Source organism: Anser cygnoides, chromosome 12 (assembly GCF_040182565.1).
Source record: "Anser cygnoides isolate HZ-2024a breed goose chromosome 12, Taihu_goose_T2T_genome, whole genome shotgun sequence".
Classification (NCBI taxonomy): domain Eukaryota; kingdom Metazoa; phylum Chordata; class Aves; order Anseriformes; family Anatidae; genus Anser; species Anser cygnoides.
Window position 1 is genome coordinate 3460320 of NC_089884.1, and position 14885 is coordinate 3475204.

The window sequence follows — 14885 nt, forward strand, 5'->3', positions numbered from 1 at the left end:
TCATCACCTGGCAAATAAACCTGCCAGCTGAAAACTTTATTAATCATTTTCTGTACCCTACTTGAACTTTTCTAAACTGAACTCGGGAGTACTCTAATTCTCCATCCACTGGTACCAAAAGAAACAAGTAAAAAGCACGTAAGGAGAGGAGTGAAGGCATCCTCCTCCTCCTCTACTTCCTCCACTGCTGGAACAGAAACTTCAGAGATGATATTCTGGGGGAGATAACTGCTGTGTGTCCCACGGTATTCCTAGACGTAGCCCAATTACTGCAAGTTAGAAAGCCAATACCTTGCTTGATGAGATGGATTTTAAGTTTTTGACCTGGACGGGGAAATTTTTTACATCAATTTCTCCAGTTATGACTCCAGTGTAACAATTCACAATTTTTCTCATTATCTACATTCGCTGAGAGAAGCACACCTCAAAAGACCTTGCTTGATTATGTGCCTATATATCTTCTTCTAAATTTTAATATTTTAATCTAAAAAGAAAAAAAAAAAAAAAAAAAAAAGGAGAGATGATAAAAATTCCACAGAAAAAGTAGCAGATGTTCCTGAGATCATAGCAAAACAAAGCCACATACTTAGTAGGAACAAATTGTGATGTACAACATTGTTATTTTTCTAACCTTTCTAAAATTACCTATTTGACTGATTTCTTATGTGTAAAAAGAGGCATAAGGCCTTTGCTTCTGTCAAAGTACCATTGTCTCGAATAATTTAGAAGCTCTCTGTTTCAGTGCAATGAGGCTTCCAGCACACAGACAGATTTAAGACACCTTTAAATTTGTGCAAGACTCCCAAGAATGTGTTTCTTAATACCACTGTAACCAGAGATGTATTTATCGGAGAAGTCCGGCTAAGATCCAAAGCTCTGAATCAATGCCTGTCCCAAAAGAGACGCAGTCATAAGGCTGCTTCACACACACAGCCGATGGCTCGGGGGGCAAGGAGGGGCTCCACGGCCAAATCTGTGTGGGGTGCAGCTCTCGGCCACCAGTTCCACCAGTATAGCACCACAGCCTTGAGAAACTGCTAACTGGGAGGGCTGTATAAATGACATAAGCCATATTTGCCCAAAGCTGGCAATAACAAAGCTTTGTTCAATAACACATCCCAAATTTGAAATCGTGGCTGTGGTATACATAGGCTCAATGATTTTACATTCCAGCACTGGACACCTCTTCTGCTATAACATTGCTGTAGCAATAAGTGCAAAAACTCTTTTCAAAAAGGAGAAAGTCTTCTTAAAGTCTATTTAAATCTCCTTCAGTGTTAACAGAAGCAGATATTAAAATATGTATGTAATGTATATGTACATGTATAAAATATATGTATATAATCTTCCATGTAACTATTTTCAGTTTTGACGTATTATAAGTAAGCTTAATTTGCAGTACATAATGGCAAGATGTAACTGGGTAGAGAATGGACTGTAGTTTACTTTGGCCAGTGGCTAACATGGACGTTGTGATGAATATGGCATCTAAGTTCAAGTGAATGATGAGAAATTCAGCTTGTTATTGTAATTGAACTACCAGACCCTGGCTTCCCTTCAGACAAGGGAAAATGTGTTTGTATCACTTATTTCATTAGCCTATACATAAACGCTTTTCCTAGAGGACACCTCATTTAGATGCATTTTCTCCTAGTTCTTCAACTTCTCATGCAGTTATAGACAAGACTGTCAAATCAGTGTAGTTTCCTGTAAAAGCTTATGCCCATGTTTTAATGACTGTAACAACCAGAGAGTTCAGAAAGACAGAGCTTTTATTTCAAAAACAAATCTGAAAGGACAGAGGAACTGCTATGTGGGTGAGAGTTCCATGTAGCCCCATGTCCTGGTCTTCACGGTGGGGAGCAGATCGCAGTTCAGGAAAAATACCAAAAGACAGAGCATAGAGCAATCCTTCCTTGTGCAAACTTTCTGCAGTCAGCTGTTCAGAAATTTCCTCTAAATCTCCTCCAGACCACCACGGTTAGCAACCACTAAGAGATCCACAAGTAAAAATGTATCTCATTTTTCTCCAAATCCTCTCACAAATTCTTTTTCTCCAAATCCTTCCACACCCTTGACCTCCTGTGACTTTGAGTCCCATACTCAAAACTGTGCATTTTGCAGGAAATAGCATTTCTTGAAAGCTGCTGCCTGTTAATACCGCTGGGACAAGCTTGCAAAAGCTCACGGAGGAGAGCCGTCGCTCACAGGGCGCTGGGAGGAAAGGTTGGGTCCGTTGGCTTTGGAACCGAGCTGCAAATTCGGAACCAGCTGGGCGGCTTCATCCCTGCAAGAAGAGCAGAGATGCTGAGCTGGCATCCTGCAGCGATGGGGTAGAACCAGATCCCCCCTCTCGCCCTTTGTATTTTCTGACATGGTTTTGATTTGGAAGTAGATATGAGATAGGTGACTAGGCAGATTTTGTCAGTATTGTCAAATTAAGCCTGCCTGGGGTAGGTGTAGAAATCTCCAGGACAGTCTGGACTTAGAGAGCATGCCTTGTTTAAGTTGTACCCAAGACTTTCCATGCTGGGTCATCTCCTCCACAATGCAGCATTTAACAGCCCATGAAGGGAGTGAAACAGATACCTGGCAGCATCTACAGGCCAAGGTTTTCAAGTTCAGTCAGTGTGCATTTTGGGGCTTAGTGGCCTATTTTATGTGCTTTAGAAGTGTCTGCTTTTCAGAAGGAGCTGAGCTCTCAATTTTCTGAAAGTCATCCATGGCATCTGCTCTGACAGCCAATTATCGGTGTTTATTTTAAAAGGCACTCTAAACGTAAACAAGCAAACTTGTCTTTTTTATGAGAGAAAAGACTCAACAGGGAAAAGGCTCCAGTAAAAGATGGAGGTAATTGTGGCAGGAGAAACAGCAACTCACTGAAAAGCATGTATTTTGTCGATATAACCCTCTCCCCTAGAAGAGGCATTCCTGTATTGATTTTCTGAACATTTATCTGTTGTTCTCTAGCCTGACACATACTTGTGTGAGCAAACTTCACCCCATAAATGGTTAGCCTGCTGTTTCGGGTAGAGAACTCATTCTATTTAAAATGTGAAAGATTGCCTAAACAAGATGCTCTCCAGAGTAAAACATCCACTCACAATATAAACCTATATGGAGACCTATATAAATATCTACATAAACCTATATAACAAACAGCTGAACAAGTGCCTATGGTTCGTTTGCATGCACAAAGTGCTTGCACAATCATTCTTTTTCAAATAAGGTATTTTTCAAATTAATAAACACATTAAGCATTAAATAAACATTTCTTTACACAAAATAAAAAATCTGTGCACGTACACTTCAACTATGTACGGAGCTGTAGCCACATGGGTCAACAGAAGAGGATGGGAATTCTCTACCTCTTCTTGCCCATCATTATTTTACCTGTAATAAAATTCAGCCAAGCCCCAGCCTTGCGTTAACCCGTTCAGCTGGAAATCTGCAACGCACTCATGGAAAACGCCACTTCCAGTCAGGCCATTATACACCACAGGGCAAGCTTGCTTGTCCAGCCTCGCAGAAACATCAAAGTATTTGCCACCTTTGGTAAGAGTAAAAAGGGAAGAGTGTCTCCAGTCTTCAGTCATATTTAATCTACAAAAATTACAAGATCTACTATTTCTACTTATGGTTCTCTTCTGATGCTTTAGTAAAGAGCAATACTTTTCCTCTCTGCTTTGTAAATTGCCTAAGATCTTTGACCAAGGCATATTTTCAGAACCGCATTTAGCTTACCAGCAGTAAAACTGACTCTGTATTCATCCCTGATAACACCATCATCAGCCATCTCGGCCAGCGAGGCGTTGGACCACTCAATCCCGGCCTTCTTCCCATCAGGGAAAAAAACATAACCTACAGTAAGGCTGAAGGGGAAAGAAATGGAGCAGAGCTAAAGTTCAATCAAAGCTCAAATGGACCAGCACGCTGGCCTTCCAGGGGAGCTCAACATCAAGCATGGCCTTCACCCTGACCAGCAGCAGGAATACATAAAAATGGTTATATTTTGGGATCTTGTGAAGGCTGAGTAGGGGATGCCATGCATGCAGAAAAGGAGATGAGGAGCGCAGGATGGATTGTGAAGTGGGAAGGGTGGACAGGCAGGTCACTTGGTCCCACTTGGTCACAGAGCTGAAGGGCCAGGAATGCAGGGATTTAAGCTCTCCACCCTTCCCAGAAGCATAACATTAGGCTGAAAAATAGCTGGAAGTGCTCGATTTGTAGCTCTAAATCATCTTGACAGTAAGACAGACAGCTGCATCAGCCAAACAATAATTGAGTGGAAAGGAAGCAATCAGAGGTAAAAGCTGTCCTTCTAACTAATTGCAAATGGAAAACTCGGCAGAGGGAGTGGAAAGCATGAAGAAAAGGGTGTGGATGGAAATCTGGCTACGCAGGTTTAAAGCAAGAATGTGCATAAAGTTATCTTGCAGAGCAACTTCTGTCACCTTTGAGATGCATGTTTTCATCCGTGTAAACTTCCTTGGTTACTTACTTAGTTGTGGTAGCTGGCATATTTATAACTGTTAAATGTGCTGCAGTCCCATCCTGAAAGACAGCAATAAAGAAAAAGCAGCCTGATTTGTATGGATCATATGCTGACTTGACTAAGAAGACACTGGATACAACTCAGATTACGCAGGGTGCTATTACTTGATACTTTTAAATCTTCTCAGTACATCTTCCATGAAAATCTGGCTGCAAATGAAAGTCCAAGAATACAAACCAGACACATTAAGGACAAATTAAGGACAGTAATGCAATTAAAAGTCCACAGAAGGCAGACATAAAAGGAGGGAGAAAATACGTGCAGAGATCTCAGCTAGCTGCATTCAGAACTGCTGGGCAGCCTCTCAAAATTGGCCCTGCTTTGACCAGACACCTCTTCTAACCTTACTATTCTATGCCTCAAAGCAGTATGCAGGAAAAAAAGTTAAATAAGAAGGAGCTGGAATCTCATAGTTTTATTCATTTCTATTCCGTCCTTGAGTCTGAATCCCTCCATGCTCTGCTGGAGCTGCTTGAAACCAAGTCTAAGCCTATGCTGCCATGTTACAAATGTACACATACTCCAAACTTCAATCAGTGATTAATTCCTTTTTAACAAACAGTCAGATGGCTTTTAATTAGGAGGGGAAAAGCAACAGCCATTTTGAGTCCTGAATAACTATAAAGAAAAAGGAGAGGTTAATGACCGATTAGGCACACCACAGCACAAATCCAGAGTCTTATTACAAGGTACACAGGCCTAAGTTCAATCACATCAGTGACTGGATCTGCACGTATGTGGGATTTTCCAAGGTGTGTTTTTCTCTTGGCCAACATATACCCAGGAAAGATTTTTTCTTCTGCCTTCTGTATTAACTTCTGTAATGCTGCCTCTAACAGTGAGTTTAGACTTCTTTACGCCTGCACTGGTGAAGGAAATGCCTTTTCAGAAGCATCTGCTCGGGTTTCATGCCAGCTTGTATTGCCAGGGTTCAGAATTTCCCCAGGCTGTGCTCCCAGCGGCCACTCCTCCAGCACAGCCACAACGGCAAAGCAGGGAATTAGAGCTGAGCACAGGCAGAAATATTTGCTGACTGTTGTCATAAGGGCTTAAGATGCTTACAAATATCTCAGGCTCTCAGTTACTGTGAATCAGCACTGCATTACCTCCACTGAGCCCTGGGTATCTGCAGCAGGAGAGAATCTGTCCTGTAAAGCTGCCTTTTTTTTTTTTTTTTTTTCCTAAAAAAGCCAAACCAAACAGTTTCAAATTGCCAAAACAATTCTTGGTTCAACCCATGTAGCAAAATCTCATTTTTTACACACCTGGCTCTGCTTTTGAGAGGTGCTTGCAACATTGATACGTGATAATGAGAGCACCAGTTAGCACTGCTGATTGCACACCATGGGTGATCCCAATGCCTTATGTCAGGATACTCAACTATGACTGATAAGTTCAGAAACACCTCCAATGCCATGGTTAAATAGCATGTTGGCATGTTAATACCTACCTCAAAACGTGCCAAAATCATAACATAACGGTAAATCTCAGACCAGTTCCGGACACCTGCAAAGAAGAACAAAGTCACCGACCCTCAAGTTTGCCATTGCTGGAAAACATGAAACAATATACCTGAATTAACATTAACTTTGGATAAAGAAGTCCTCCACTAGCTGATACATGCTAAGCGTCTGCACGTCCCCAAAACAGCAATGGAATTGTTCCTCTTTTTCCATTAATTCAAGGTCACTAGAATTGAAAGGGGAGCAGAGTAACGTGCCAAGTCAGACTGGCAACAGGTTTACATATTGACCAAAACTAGGAAAATGTCACCAAAAATACTTTAATATCTCCAAGTGTGTCAGTGCCTTTGCAGCAGCTCAGGAGACTTGAATGAACCAAATTCCCTCCATTGCAAATCTCTACGTTCATCTGACCCAGCTGACAAATGACATTTAGCCATCAAAATGGAATTTCCTGTGAAATGTCTTTATTTATGCCTCTTTGTGAAACTGGCTATTTCTAAAGACAATCTTTAGCCTGACTGTCCTAGCAGTAACAGCAGTAAAGGCTGCTGAGCAAGGGAATTGTTTCTGCTGCTGTTACCATAAGAGTGGCTCCGAATGCCTTTGAGGGAAAGGTCAGTTTTCTCATGATTTTCTATTTCAATTTCTCCAACAGACTGGCCCCACTGCTCATGTCGGAAATGTTGTTCCCTTTGTCTAGAAGAAAGAAAACAGTGAATTGACACAGGCAAAATCAAAAAAGCTGCTGGTAAGGAGGCCACAGTGATGATCTGTTGGATTTACATCCCAAAATGAAGGAGAGATTTCAAGAGCATCTGGATCACAGCTATGCCAGATTCTACACATTAGCAACCACTTTCACATTTCCCAGTTATAGTACAAAATGCCTGTTACCTGTAACAACAGAGGCCAGACCCTCAAGAGGTCTGTAGATTAATTACTACTAACCCCAGAAGACCTTACTCTTGCCTCTCACTTTTTGACCCTTTTGAAAAACTCAATGGTCCATGGTTCCTGGGCAAAAGCACGGGCAAATGTGCTGGGGTGACTGTCGACACTGAAGTTGAAGACTTCTGTGAAGTTCTCCCAGCTAGGAAAAGAAGGGAAAAACCAAAAGCCATTATTAGTTTGCAGGTCGCACAAGGCCAAGTTGTGCACTTGCTACTCTGACCATGGTGACCATTGCATGTTATTGTGTTAGGAAATTTCTGATTTATGTAATTTTTAGTGTTTCATTAGTTTTCAAGAAAACAAATGAAAGGAAACAGAGCATGGAAATGATGGCCTGTAGAACAGCACAGCAAGGATCCACAGATTACCAAGGAAGGGAAGCTGGAAGGGCAGAGCTTCAAGCAAAAGGATAAAGATGCTGTTTTCTCTCATGTGGTCTGTTCAGAGGTACACGTGCAGCACTGTGCCAGAAATGCTGAGCTACTTTGATAGCAAATCATTTTTAATCAGACAACTAGAGTCCATAAAGCAGGTAGAATTTGCATTGCTGGGAAGTGATGGCAGAACAAGAAAGCAGAGGCAAGGGTTTACTTTGTGCACATGACCCTTTGAAAACAGTAACTATGTGGAAAAGAGAAACAAAACCACAAAGAAATATTTCTGAATAAAGAATGTGGTTTGGAGCTCTCTTTCTTATGTACTGTTCCCTAGTTGTGTGAACAGAGCCCCTATGGAAATGTATGCTAGAATCATTCCATGACTGTTAATTGCTCACATTTTATTCCCACTATTAATAGGAAAAATGCAGGAAACAATGCCGGACAACAGCACCAATGTATTTTGGGACTATAGCACTCTGTAGAAGCTCTAAAATCCTTTTAAAGCAGTTTCTCCAAATAAAAATACACCAGACATTGAAGTCTTTGGTGTGATAACTTCCTAAATAACAAATACTGAGGTTACCACTTTGCAGTCAGTTTGGTTTCATTTCCTGAAGAACCAAACCTCTAACCACAAACCTCCTATACATCCCAAAGCAAAGTGAAATGCTCTTACTGAAAAGAGAATTTAACTGGTACAAGTTCTCCTTCTTCTTCACTCCACTGCTGTCGGTAGGGACCTTTTCTGTAAGACAAAGCACTATAATTTTGTAACATCCCTAGAGAGCTAAATGTTCCTTACACATTTGATAATGGAATCAACAAGACACTGCAGAAGAATGATGTTATTGTGTGCTAAGGTAGAATAGTAATCCTCTATTACAACCCAACACTGGCTGTAGATATTACCAGCTGTATTTTCATTGCATAGAAAGCATCGTGTGCTATTGTTACCAAGTTGCATTTGGTTCAAGTTGGTTAATTAAATTTTCAGGTAGTGTTCACAAAGCCTTGGTCTTCTGTGTATGAAACGATAAAGTGCTGTAGTACCTAAGTAATCCATCGAAGCTTATTTTCCAGCGTGCTTGGAGCTCTAAGTACTCAATAGTGAGCCCTCCTCCACTCCAAATCTCTTCAGATTCGTCACTCACCATCATGTTTGGATGTTGTGGGTGCTAAAAAGACATTTCAGGGAAAACATTTGTGTAAGTCATATGTGGGGACGCAACACGGGTGAATTCGTCTCTGATAGTCCTCTGCAGGAGGAACATATGATTGAATTGGCTTTTCAGTTCTGCCTGCTTTCTGGTAACCACATATTGGAAAAGGAAAATTCTATCTAAAACACCAGAGTTATCAGATAGCATGTTATTGCTTCAAATGATAAAACTGAATTACTTGTGTGGAGGGAGGCCACTGTAAAAGCCCAGCTCCTTATGCCAGTGACTCTGTCAAACTTACATCCAAGCAGATACAGGACTCAGGGCCTGTTTTTCTGCCAGTGACTGCTGCTGTTATCACTGGAAGGGAACTCCAGAGACAGGCTTTATGAAGCAAGACAAGACCAAGCATCACTTGTAACATCAGTGCCTTTAGTCACAGCACCAATGTTTTCCTGCTAGGATGTTAATGTAGTGAAGATGCAGAGCACATTAATTTTTGCTCGGGCCCCTAACACAAGTTCAAGACAGGAGTTAAGCACTGCTTTTGAATGTCAGCCCACTCCACCACTTACTTCAAACTCTCCTATTCCATCCACCCTCAGGAACAGCCACATCTCACAGATCCCGTGAGGACGTTTGGCAAGGCGAGCAATCACAAAGGTCTTGTTGGTCTCCACAAAGCCCGTGAAGTAAACCGAATCGAACGCCTAGGGAAAGGAAATGGACTTCAGCTCCAGCTGGAGGCAGGAAGGGAGGGGGAGAAGACGAGTAATTCTTTGTTTTCCATGTTTCTTTTTAGGAGCTGAATTTTACTTTCACTTTCTCTATCTAATACCACACCGTTCATTGACCCAAAAGCTTTATCCCTTTCTTCTTTGCCCATTTCCTCATCAGGACCAACACGGAAAGCAGAGAGGGAGCAGGTGAGAAGCAGTTTTAGAGAGGGACCATAATTATTGCATGATAGCCACAGACAAAGTGAACTATTACTGAGAAGTAAGATGACTATTCTGCAATGGGATGTTCCTTCAAACAAAATCCTTACAAAATGTGTCCTAAAAAAGACTGTCTGTGAAAAGGGAATTGAGCCCCAAATATGCTGCTCCCCCATCCAGCTCCAAATTGAATACAGGACAACTTATATTTACAGGAAACATAGAACTAAAAATGAAAAAGAAAGGAAAAGAGAGCAAGCCATAGAAAACCTAGCACTTCACTACCATGATTACCACTTGGGCTAGGGACAGAAGTCCACAACTTCAAATCCAGATGTGTATTTTAACGTATATGTGTGGAACACAAAGTGAACTTTCCCAAGCTGGAACGTGGAAATTAAGATTTATGTATGTATGTTTGGGCATGGATAAAGTTCTGCTTCCAAAAATGTATCCATCGTAAGATGCCAAAAATACTAAAACCTGATGATTATAGTCCTTATGCACACAGGTAAGGGGGTATTTTGACAGCACAGAGTGAGCCTACTGGATGCCAGAGGGATCATTTCTGGAAGGTTTTTCCGGATCATTGTTTGGCCTGTCTTGTAAATGTTGCTCCAGGTCAAAAAACGATCTGGAAAAAACTTCCTTCTGGAAGGTTTCCTTTCTGGAAAAAAACTGCAAGGGACAGTCAAAGCGAAATGCCCACCGTGCCCTCCCAGGGATGTGTCGAGCGGAGAAGAAGGATGTGGGTGAGGCGGTGAGGGATGCCCAGCATCAGGATGCAGGGGCTGGGGGCTCCTGGGGGTGCAGGTCCTAGAGGTGCTGGGGTGCAGGGGATGCAGAGGGATGCAGGGGACGCAGAGGGGTGCGGGTCCTGCACACAGCGTTCCTAGGGGTGTGTGTCTAGGGGGAATGGGAGCTCTGGGGGTATGTGCATCCATGGGGATGGAGGGGATGGTGGTGCTGGGGATGGGGTTGCAGCGGGATAGGGGTGCTGGGGAGATGGGGTGCCAAGGAAAGGGAGCGTCAGGGAAAGGGGTGCCAGGCAAAAGGGTGCCAGGGAAGGGGGTGCCAGGGAAAGGGGTGCCAAGGAAAGGGGTGCCAGGGAAGGGGGTGACAGTGAAAGGAGTGCCAGGGGCGCTGCAGGACACTCACATGAGGGTCAGGCCAGAGCAGGCGCGGCCTGCGGGGCTCCTCGGTCCCTCCGGCGACCACCCGCTGCCGCCAGGCTCCGTGGAAGAGCAGGAGCCCGGCCAGAGCCCAGCGCTTCAGCGGGACCCGAGCTCCGGGGCCGGCCGCCCTCAGCGCCCCGAGCAGCGCCAGCAGCGCGGCCGCCAGCAGCGCCAGCAGCGCCGGCATCGCGGGGCCGGCCTGGGGGGGTCCCGAGCCGGGCCGGGGGGGGGTCCAAGAGCCGGGATGAGGGGGCTCAGAGCCGGGATGGGGGTCCCGGAGCCGGGATGAGGGTCTCGGAGCCGGGCTGGGAGCCGCAACAGGGCCTCGCCCGCAAGGGCAGCGCCGGCTCCGGCTGCCGCCAAACCCCGCCTCGGAGCCGGCGCTGAGGGCGCTTTCGTCGGCTCGGCCCTACGGCTGAAGGTTGAGGCCGTTCCCGGCCCCTGGGTCGGGATATCAGCGGCTGGTTTGGGGTTTCTGGACCGGTTTCGCTCGGCTTTCAGCTTCTGTGGGTGCTCGTTGCCAGCTCCAGGCGATGGGCATGGAAAAGGCTTGGCAGCGCTCTCTGGACAAGCCACGAGCAAGACTGGCAGCAGGCAGCGTTTCAGCCTCCTTCGCAGGTGCCATTTCTGGAAGCCGTATTTTTGATGGCTTTTGGCAGGCTGCACAATAGGTCCCTTTATTCCCCCTCTCATTTCCCTGCTCTGCATTAAATCCAGTCTCTGGAAAGGTTGAAGTGCAGATGCTCTTGCTTTGGAGAAAGATGGGGCTCACTGCTTCCACGCTTTCATTTTCTGAGTGTCTGGGCTCTGCTAGTCCTACAGATTTCTCATTGGGAATATATAGTCTTTTAGGGAACTGCTGTGCATTTCCTCTGCCCCTATGTTCATGTTTCTTCAAAAGACTTTAGTGGCTTAATGTTCATTTTATCTTCTTAAAAAGCTTCCTTACTTCTACGCAGTTCCCTTTTTCTGAGACTGGGCACAACAGCAAATTATTGCTTTATTGCTATCATCAGGCATCAAGAGTAGAAGGGCAGGAACTGAAACGCAGAAGGCACCAGAGACAACAAGGTTCAGAAATTTATTTCGGTAAATCGCCATCGCTTCAGTTAATATTCAAGGAGCAAGTGTTAAAGTTAACCACACAACAGTAGGCAGAGAGCCAGAGAGGAAAAAAAAAAAAGAAAAAAAAAAGATTATTTTCTTGTTTCAGATTGTGCCACAGAGGGACAGAAAACAGTCACAAAATAGGAGATGTGTCACAATGTTATCACTCTGTACCTGCAACAGAGTAGATAATAGTTCAAAACAGAGAAAGGCTGCAAGGGAACGGATTATGAAAAACAGCTTTTATTTTTAGTTAAAATGTAAATAAAACATTGACACAAAGCAGCGTTTAATGGGGAAGCATCCACACAAATAACAAATCTTTGGCACCTTGCAAACATGCATAATTAAACCTTCAACAGCGCTAGTCGGCTTGAGATGTAAGGGCCTATGGCAAACGACATATTCCTGTAAACACTTTGTTTTTTTCCTAATGCAATCTGCGAGCAGCTTTACTGCCCTTTGCCAAACCGTTGGAGTCCTTATACAAATCATTTGAATTTCAGTATTTGCATTTCTAAGGGCAGGGACAACGGGGCATGCATATTTCATATGTTCCTCTGATACGTGAAGTATTCAAAAACTCCCGCAATTTAAACAACACGTTGGTTAAGGTATTGTGGCTGTCTCTGTGGAATCTATAACAGAGATAAGCCCCGTTCCTTCCTACGAGGACAGGAAGCATGGAAACAATTTGCTTCGTACAGCATTATGTTTCAACATTTCTTAGGTAATTTGTTTGAGGACTTGAAGTTATCTCTGGCAAACAATTTATCTTGGCAGCATCGTTTGCCGGGGAAGTGGGTTCCAAAACAGCAGGACTTGCAGAAGAACCGAAGTCCTGACATGTCTGGTAATGCTTTTCGCATGGCAAAAACAACACCGTGCATATTAAAATGAGCCTGCCTAAGCTCTGCTCTGCACACTTAGCAAAAATGTGGGGAGGAAAATATTTGACTGATTTGTTTGTTTTTGAGTTCAGGAGGAAATGAGAAACCTGCACAGTGCTAAAAATACAGAGAACAAAGTAAGATGAATCTAAGGCTTTCTGGTTAGCATAAATTTGCTGACTTGCCCTTAAGCATCTGCCATATTGACTGTGAAAATTCCCATTGTGTAGTCAACATAGTGAACACTGCGCCTTTTAAAACCATCTGACTGGCAACAGAAATTGGTACAGTACAACTATATTCTATCAAAATGCCTCAGCACCCTCAGAAATTGAGGTTAAAAATTCTGCAATATCAGATTGAGTCCCTCAAGGAAGCTCTGAGGTCCAAACTGGTTCTCTAGATCTTTGCACAAACTATTTGATGTTCGAAGCTATCCAATCTCTCTAGCAGTGTTTGAGCAGAAATCAGAGCTAACATGAAAAAAAATGCTTCCTGGTCTCAAATCCTTAGAGAGCTGCAAATGAAAGTGGATTTTCAGAACTACATCCACAAATAATGGCTAGTGTCACGTGTATAGTACAAGACCCAGATGTGACTGAACTTTGAGAAGGCTCAGATGTGGGAGAGAATGTCCTAGTTTCAGCCTAACTTCACATCACGTGACATTATATATTTTTTTAATTGTCAAATAACTGCTTTGTCTTTACACCTTTTCTCCTTCAATTTGCATCTGGAGAAGTGTACACTGTCTGCCAATGTCAGCACGGCATAAGACTAGCACATTTTAAGATGCCCTACAGCTGTGGAAGTAAGTGAGACACCATCCAGTGGACAAAAGCAGTGACATGAAGGGACACTGAAGTGACAAGTTATTAAACATCAGTTCCACCGAAATGGATTGCAACACTTCCACTGATTTAGAAGCTCTTCCTGGTAAAGCACATGCAGGAACCGCTGGAGCAAGTAACCAACCTTTTGGGCACAACAACATGCAGAGTCCTGTCTTGTCAATACTGCTAAATATTAAAAAAAATAGAGAATTCAACTTTTTTTGTGTCTTCTGGGTAATTGCTGTGTATCAGCCATCCTAACATAGAAGCACAAGCAAGGCATTATGCTTCAGTTTTCTTGAGGGGTAAGCTCATTGAGCGCTGCATCATCATAAGTATCTATCCAAGAAAATTTGGTTTTCTTCATTTTGTTTGGATAAATAACGTATTAGTTATATTAAGGGAGAATATGGAGAGAGAAGGAAGTTTTAGGAAAAGGTCAACTCCTATGATTTTGTGTGCATACATGTTTGCCTACTGTCATTTCAATAGCAGAGTTTGGCAAGAGAATAATTTCTTACAGCTGAAGCCCAGCTGTTGGGAAATAGAAGACTACACACAAAAGCAAGCTCTCCTGAAATCCCTAATATTTCAGGACAGAAGCAGAAGAAAATGAAAATAAATAAATAAATAAATAAATAGAAACACACATAGACATGTAGGCGGCTGTATATTATTGCACTTATCAGCATGCAGAACTCGTTTTGCACTTGCTGCCGATGTCCCACTAGATGGTGTTCATGCTACAAGAAGAAAAAAATCAGGATGGAAAAGTGTACCCGAGTTGTGATAATGTCATCCTTCAGCAGTTTTTTCTAATGTGTTTTAAAATGCATCTTCAGCTCACACACTGGCAAGATTGCTATTTTGCATCTCATTTTCAAGGCTACCGGGTATCTACTTTTCCTAATACGCTGTGGAAAATACTGAATGATAGTCATGTGCTAGTATTTCCCTGTGAAACAGTTCATCTAATTTAACTACAGATGTTGAGCCTAAACCAAATTGGTTCACCAATTTTGGTTCACCAAATTTAGTAAACGGGAACTGAAAAAGCTGCTGACTTAGGTGCCTAAAATCGTTCTCCTGAGACTCCCTGAACTAAATAGCCATGAAGAAACAAGGTTTCTCCTTAACTAAAGAGGAGCCGCGAAGGAACACCACTGTGACACTGAGCATGGGACATCATGCAAAAACCCTTGGTGGACATCCTGAGGTAAAACCCCTGGGATCTGCAGCCAGTTATCACAGCGGCAGGTAGATGTGGTACTGCGGGACTATAATGCCACACAGAGGTATCACTGTAGAAGCTGTGAACACACTTTTAACCCAAAATGATGATTTTATTGAACATTTGTGGGGTAAAACACCAAGCTGCTAACTTAGGCACCTCAAATCCTTCTCCTGAGACTTCTTGAACTAAAGAGCCA

At 43.2% G+C, this 14885-nt stretch overlaps 1 protein-coding gene across 1 annotated transcript; it reads right to left on the reverse strand.

Annotated features, from left to right (window-relative positions):
• Window positions 1–1754: 1754 nt before the first annotated feature.
• LOC106044878 (uncharacterized) lies at window positions 1755–11044 on the reverse strand. Its single transcript, XM_013195071.3, has 11 exons — window positions 10609–11044; window positions 9088–9222; window positions 8403–8527; window positions 8029–8097; window positions 6998–7111; window positions 6602–6717; window positions 6006–6061; window positions 4502–4554; window positions 3745–3872; window positions 3394–3550; window positions 1755–2287 (listed from the first exon to the last, which is right to left on the reverse strand). The coding sequence occupies exons 1-11, from the start codon at window positions 10810–10812 to the stop codon at window positions 2185–2187; spliced, it is 1260 nt and encodes a 419-aa protein (XP_013050525.2). The 5' UTR covers window positions 10813–11044; the 3' UTR covers window positions 1755–2184.
• Window positions 11045–14885: the final 3841 nt, after the last annotated feature.